Source organism: Scomber japonicus, chromosome 12 (assembly GCF_027409825.1).
Source record: "Scomber japonicus isolate fScoJap1 chromosome 12, fScoJap1.pri, whole genome shotgun sequence".
Lineage (NCBI taxonomy): Eukaryota > Metazoa > Chordata > Actinopteri > Scombriformes > Scombridae > Scomber > Scomber japonicus.
In genome coordinates this window covers 21,955,219-21,961,767 of record NC_070589.1, presented here as the reverse complement: position 1 = coordinate 21,961,767, position 6,549 = coordinate 21,955,219, and the positions used below count along the sequence as shown (strand labels likewise).

The following is a 6,549-nucleotide window of genomic DNA, read 5'->3' as shown; positions in this document are numbered from 1 at the left end:
CTTAAAAAACATGGATAAACTTATTGGTGACTGGCCGTGTCATCATTCTTGTACATATTCAATATAGCCTACGATATTCTTGTAAAAGAACGACCGGTTTCTCTAGAAGTAAATATAATTTAGATTAATTGTATTTATATTTTTTACCTTCCCAAAAGCAGTGGTGCCATGTAACTAAGTGCATTTAGACAAGTACTGGACCCACTTAAGTATAATTTTGAGCTAACTGTATTTTACTTGAGTATTTCCATTTTGTGCTACTTTATACTTCTACGGCACAACATTTCAGAAGGAAATTGACTTTTTACTGCACTATATACACTCAATACTATAAACTGGGCAATTTTACAGAGTGAGAACTTTTACTTTTGATATTTTAGGTAAATTTGACTAATATTACAGTATGAATGCAAGTACATTGAATGCAAGACTTTCATTTGCAATTGATTATTTTTTTCATTGCGATATTTTACTTGGTTTCACCAGTGTCCTAAAGTGTTTTTGTGTGTTTTTTTGGTGTGCTTTTTCCTTACATGATTATGAATACTTTCTTGTTTTATTAACCAGTTTGCCTTGCATCTTACATACATTTCATTTATACCATGTTATATTTGACATACAAAACAAATTGGCAAATTTTGAAGACTCTCAAAACTAAAACTGAAAGGGGGAAAAAAATTCAACACAATAGATCGTGATGTGACACATCAATTTATTCAAATAAAAGTAATGTTGCAACACTAGCCATACAACATCAAGCAGCTTGTCTGTAATTTGAATACTTTTACAGGTGAAGCAAAACATATTTTATAGGGGTCCTTTAATGTCACTTATAGTCTCTGTATTCATACATTATTTTTTTCCATTAAAAGTTGTGTTTGTCTGGTACAAATAAAGGATGATCAAATTAATTAAATTTCAGTACATTTTATTAACTCTAATTAGAAGCTGTATGTCTCTAGTTTGTGGAGGTAACATCAGATTTGAGTACCAGGATCATTTGATTTCAATATGATTCTGCAAATAAAACAGCAGCCATATTTTATTAGGTCAAAATCAACAGTTTCTGCGGTTAAAACTGTACAAACTATTACTCTCATCGTATATGTTTTTTAAAAGGTTATGATTTATAACAACAAATAATGTAATTTCCAAAGAAATATTCATTCATGCTGTTATACTGAAAAGATCCTCATATCAGACCACTGTGTATACACATGGTTACTTTGTGATTTAAACATTTATATTGCCTTAAACAGGTGGGAAAGCTTTGCTTTACACACAAACAAATTGAGTAACTGAGTTGAGTTTAAGATTCACAATTTCATAATAAAAAAATATTAGTCAAAGATTATTCTGGATTTCCCTCCTGATAAGAACAGCGCCATCTTGTGTTGCATTTCCATAGCTGCTCATCGCCTTACAGAGTTTTTTCACAGCCTTGCTGCCTGCTGGCAATCATCCTGGTCACATCAATGTTGTTGTTTGCGAAGACCTCCCTGGCTTTGTCAATGGCGGCCTCTGGCAGGGTCCGTGTTCGGCTCAGGATCCAGGCAAAGTCAACATGGAAGAGCCTCAGGACGTCCGTGCAGGAGTACACCAAGGCTGAGTTCACATAGTCAGTGGCCAAGATCCAGTAAGGGGAATAGGGCAGGACTGTCAGATGATAGGCATGTGGTGAATATACATGAGGATACAAGGCTTGAGAGCCAAGAGTTACAAAAAACATGATCAGAAGCAGATCATCTTGAATACTTTCTGCTGAAAAGACGGTCTGAAGCAAGAAGTGTGCTAGTGCAGGTGTTATAATCTTTAACAGCTGACATCCTGAACAACACACCATAGAGGTAGTTATTCTCAAACGTGTAGTAAACATAGTCATACTCACCGTAAGAATAACTTATTCCCAGCTTGGCAGGATTCTTCAGATCCTCTATGACTCCGATCCCCTCGATTTTTCTCAGCTCTCCTTTTCTGTTTCAATCAGGACAGTCAGATTTCATGTTAAATTAAAGGTAATAAACACCACACAAACTTCCCAAAGCACAATAAAACTTCAGACAGGGCTTACAATATTTCAGAGCTAACCACTCGAATGGAGTTGTCTGCCTTCAAAGTGAAATTGGTCTCAATGCAACGTCCCTTCTCAAACTCTGCCGGGAGTTTGGCGATTTCAAACCACCTCCCCATAAACTGTGGAGAAAACACACACACACATACAAATTCAAGGATGAGTAAAAACACTGTGAGCAGAGGATATGAATGAATAAAATGTACATTAGCAGTCCAAACAAACTTCTCAAATCATCATAATACACAAAACTCTAATGATCTAACAATTATGAATGGTTACATGTGGAATGTGTAATTAAAATAAAGTAAAATATAATACCATACACTGTACCTTTTTTATGCATTTAAAAAGAAATTGGATTGTATAAATACACTCATAGCAGTCATTCAAACTGACAGACAGTCTTAAGTCTACATTTATTTCCTTTTGAATGTCATGGGAGGAATAAAGGAGAGTCATCTATCACAGCACAACGCCTACCAATTTATTCAACATATTCTGTGCAAATTAGCTATCCACCAGTACCTGTTTAAGGGTGAAAGCAGGTTGAACAGCTGGCTCTGGACATGGTCCCCAGTGGGGCACCTGAGCCCTGATGAGGGGGAGGAAGAATGCAACCAAAGCCAAAGATAGCTTCATAGTGAGAAGGGCCTTCAATACCTGCAATAGATTATCAAACACATCATATAAGTGGGTGACTAAATCTACGGCTGCAGAACAGCATTACATTTTCATATAGATTAGTCAGGGAATAAGCCAAACATGAAAGGAAAAAAGATATAGATAAAAAAGATAAGCAGAGATAAGCGCTGAAGAGCAGAACAATGATCTCGCAACCTAATCAAAGCTGTGTGAAGAGTTTTCTTAGCAGATTTTTTTGTCCCAGAACAACAAATGAGACACAAAATAAATTTAGGATAAACAAACACATGACCTATCCTAATTAATTCAGTGATCTATTTTGTTATTTTAATATTAATAAACATCACTAAACAGCTGTTCTTACCTGTGTGCCCTGGTGGTACAGATATGTGCTCTCTCCCCAAGACAAATACTGGTATTTGAATTAAAGACGTCTCTCTGCAAGGTTTTGCAGCACTGGGACTGTGTGTCATCAATGGGCGTCTTTGTGTTGAGCCAGCTTTATTTCAGACTTGAAGTAAACGATTAGCAAATTGGAGTCATGGGGGACATACCAGTAGAAATGTTATAAAACAGACTGGATGTTCTCCTGTCCTAGATGGGCAGGAATGTGGATTTTTCTAAATGTTTCTGTAAAATATCTAAAGTTTTCTTTAAATGACTCTCAGATTGTAAAGATGACATACTAACAGCTGCTGAAAAAGTGGAAGCCTTTTTAAAATCGATGAAAATAATTGACCCTGACTGACATTTTGATTTTAAATTTAAAAAAACAACCTACTTGTTATACAAAAGAATTGAGTTAATGAATTTGATTTATGTAATTAAATACTATTCTCTAATGTTCACATCACATTCGGAAATTCAGGATTATGACATTGTTTCTATTACAGCCTTGGTCTCTTTGTTTACTACATGTTAAACACATACTGATCCCTGTCATTCATTATTTCAGTGCCCACATATTTCAGTGATGGATGGCATTTTGTTGCTCAGTGTGCTGATCTCTGTGTGTTGACTCAGCTTTGAGTCAGTCTTGTGTTACTACTAGAGATGAAGTCTCTACACCGAGGACCCAGGCCAAAATAATTGTACGGCAACATTAAAGGGCATGATTTAAAGTGTTTGGCAAGTTTCTTCTTTTTTATGAGAGTTATCTACAGAGGGATAGACTGTGTGGAAGTGTTGATTAGCTTTCATGGTTGTGAACAAATGTGGACAATTTTCCTGTGTGTAGTCCTTTTTCACCAGGCATTTTAACACGTCACTAATGAACGATGGCTAAATTCCATTTAGCTGACTCAGTTTCAGGGTCCTGGTATGTTGGATGCTGGCTCACTGTCACTCGGTCATGGCTTACTGGGACACATAACAGAGCCATTGTTAATGTTATTAGAATCATAATTGGGGTGGCAGTATAGGAAGTCAAGCGGGTCATCTGCAAATCGGAAGATCAGCGGTTTGATTCCCAGCTCCTCCATCCGTATGTAAAGGTGTCTTTGGGTGAGATACTGAGCCCCAAATTGCTCCCAAAGGCTGTACCATCAGTGTGTGAGTGTATTTGAATATAGGCATGTGGTGTAAAGCACTTTGAAAGGCTTTATATTAATGCAGTACATTTCCTATTTACCTGACTGTCAAAATGTCTGCTGTGAAAAAACCTATACATATGAATAATGTAAGAATTCTTATCATGCCTCTTAACTTCCTCACCTGCAACCATTTCCTTGCAAGGGTTCAACGGCTCATCCACACTTACAGTATATTAGTATTTTTTACTGTGGTATTAATTTAACTGTCAAGCCTAAGATACATATAGTCATACACAAAAAGGGCTGCATGGGGATATTTTTACTGCTCTTGTTGATTATGTTTTTATTCTTTTTTTCATATTCGCTGATTATTTAAATGCTCATGTAGTTCAAATTGTCACCTAATCAGAGAGTGCTTGAAAAGTGTCAGTCTAATCCATTTATTCAAATCATCATTGTCTGTTTGGAAAATTGGCAGCGCTTCTGTATTCATGAAAAGTTGAAAATATGTGGTATTTATCAAACAGCAAAAAACCCAACACATTTTGAAATGTGTTAGTCAATTCACTGAATACTTGGACATAAAATAGCATGAAATGAGCTGTTTTAAATATCAATATCTGACTCATACTATACTTTTACAGTCTAAAATGTCCTTAACAAAACAGCTCAAACTACTAAATTAAATGTATGTCGTGTTGAACTCTGTCTGCTTCTAGACAAACCCCCCCTGGCACCAATCAAGGTTAACTAAAAGATTAAAAAGTTCAAAAGGTTCAATTTCCAGCTAATACACTTCAGAGAGGAATGACTTGTTTTCTACACCCGGTTACATCAAAGTCTGGTGAAGCAGAGGCACAGAGGTTTTTCCCTGGATGGAGGCGATGAGCTTGACTGGTCAGCAGGTGATCAAGGAGATAAACAACCACATTACTTACTAAATCTAAGAGAAAGATGTCAAAGGAATGTTAAATAAGCAAATGAGAATGTGGAGATGGATATTTTGGGGCATTTCAGGAAAAATTTGGGGTGGGTTCTTGATATCTTGTGTGTGATTTATAGCTTTTCAATCACATGGAGGTCTGATTCAGTCATTGTAACACTTGTTTCTCCTCTGTTATGTCTATGCTTAAGTCAGTGCAGTGATATTTTTTCATGTTAGTTCCCTGAGTTCATTTGTGTGTCCAGTTATGTTTTTGTCCTGGATTCTGTTATAAAGTCAGAGTTTCAGTAGATGGCGCTCTTTTCTTTGTCTTTTCAGCTGTAATTGCCCTTGCTTCTCATGCTAACTGCAAATCCTTAAACTTAATTAGCCAATCAATCAGTCCTACTGTGGGAAAACTGCCCCACATATCCCTCTCTGTGGACACACTTCCTCTTCCAGGGCTTTCATACTTTATAGATCCATGCTTGTATTGTTCCCAGGTGTGTAATAAGCATTACAGCCTCACAGGTGCCACATCTGAAAAAAATGGATGTTGGATGAAAAACAGAGACAGTCTTCTTAAATCTGCACATTTCGATTAGCTTTTTTTCTCTAAACACAACACTGTCATATTATCACCCTTTAAAGTTGATATGGTAAATGTATAACATAACAACAGCAGATATGGAGCAAGATCAGCATTCATGGGGAGCCGTTTCTGTGTCCATGTGATGATGATGTAAGTGCAATATTTACTCTGCTTTCAGCTTCACTGTGTTGACCAGAAATTAGTCTGTCTGCTGTGTGGTACTGGGCAGGTAGCATTCAGTGGGTTTATCAGAGCATTTTTGCTGAAAACAGCTGCTTGATGTGTCTGGAAATGATGTAGATGAGCACTGTGGGAGTGAACAAAAACTGAAACTGAAAGACACTAAAACTCTGTGCAGAGCTGAGGGAAACTACAGAGTTGGGTGATAATTCTCTGTGGGTTAATTACTACAAGCGACACACTATGGTGCGAAAATGTTGCATTTGATCTGAGGGTGGCGCCAGAGGGCTGGTCATGCTTTACTTTAGAGCATGATAGGACGGACAGGTTCTAAGGTTGTCAAGTCTGTTTTAAAACAACTGTTAGGTGTCCATATGAGCAATTAAAGAGGTTTTCCCTGCTGTAATCATTCCTGTTGTTCTTACTGACACTTCAAATGTAAGTGGTGGGGGGAAAACCCATCTTGTGTAGAAATTAATTTAAAAGTTGAGGTGAAGCTTATATGAGGCTTCAGCAGTCTGAGTTAGTCAAATAGATATTTGCCACTTGTCTTTTTAGCATCAAATTCCCACTTTGTGTTGGAAGTAAAATGACAAAATGAGGCACC

The 6,549-nt window shown here is 37.0% G+C and overlaps 1 protein-coding gene across 1 annotated transcript; it reads right to left on the bottom strand.

Moving 5' to 3' along the window:
- Positions 1-1,420: 1,420 nt before the first annotated feature.
- On the bottom strand, positions 1,421-2,713 carry apoda.1 (apolipoprotein Da, duplicate 1). Its single transcript, XM_053330151.1, has 4 exons — positions 2,600-2,713; positions 2,072-2,193; positions 1,889-1,974; positions 1,421-1,656 (listed from the first exon to the last, which is right to left on the bottom strand). The coding sequence occupies exons 1-4, from the start codon at positions 2,711-2,713 to the stop codon at positions 1,421-1,423; spliced, it is 558 nt and encodes a 185-aa protein (XP_053186126.1).
- Positions 2,714-6,549: the final 3,836 nt, after the last annotated feature.

What these genes read in the sequence shown, in the direction of transcription:
- apoda.1 (XM_053330151.1), bottom strand. Translation starts at nt 2,713, where the DNA reads ATGAAGCTATCTTTGGCTTTGGTTGCATTCTTCCTCCCCCTCATCAGG. An exon ending in CTGCTTTCACCCTTAAACAG is followed by an intron (nt 2,194 to 2,599) that starts GTACTGGTGGAT and finishes TTTTCTCCACAG; the next exon opens with TTTATGGGGAGGTGGTTTGA. An exon ending in GGGAATAAGTTATTCTTACG is followed by an intron (nt 1,657 to 1,888) that starts GTGAGTATGACT and finishes ATCATCTGACAG; the next exon opens with TCCTGCCCTATTCCCCTTAC.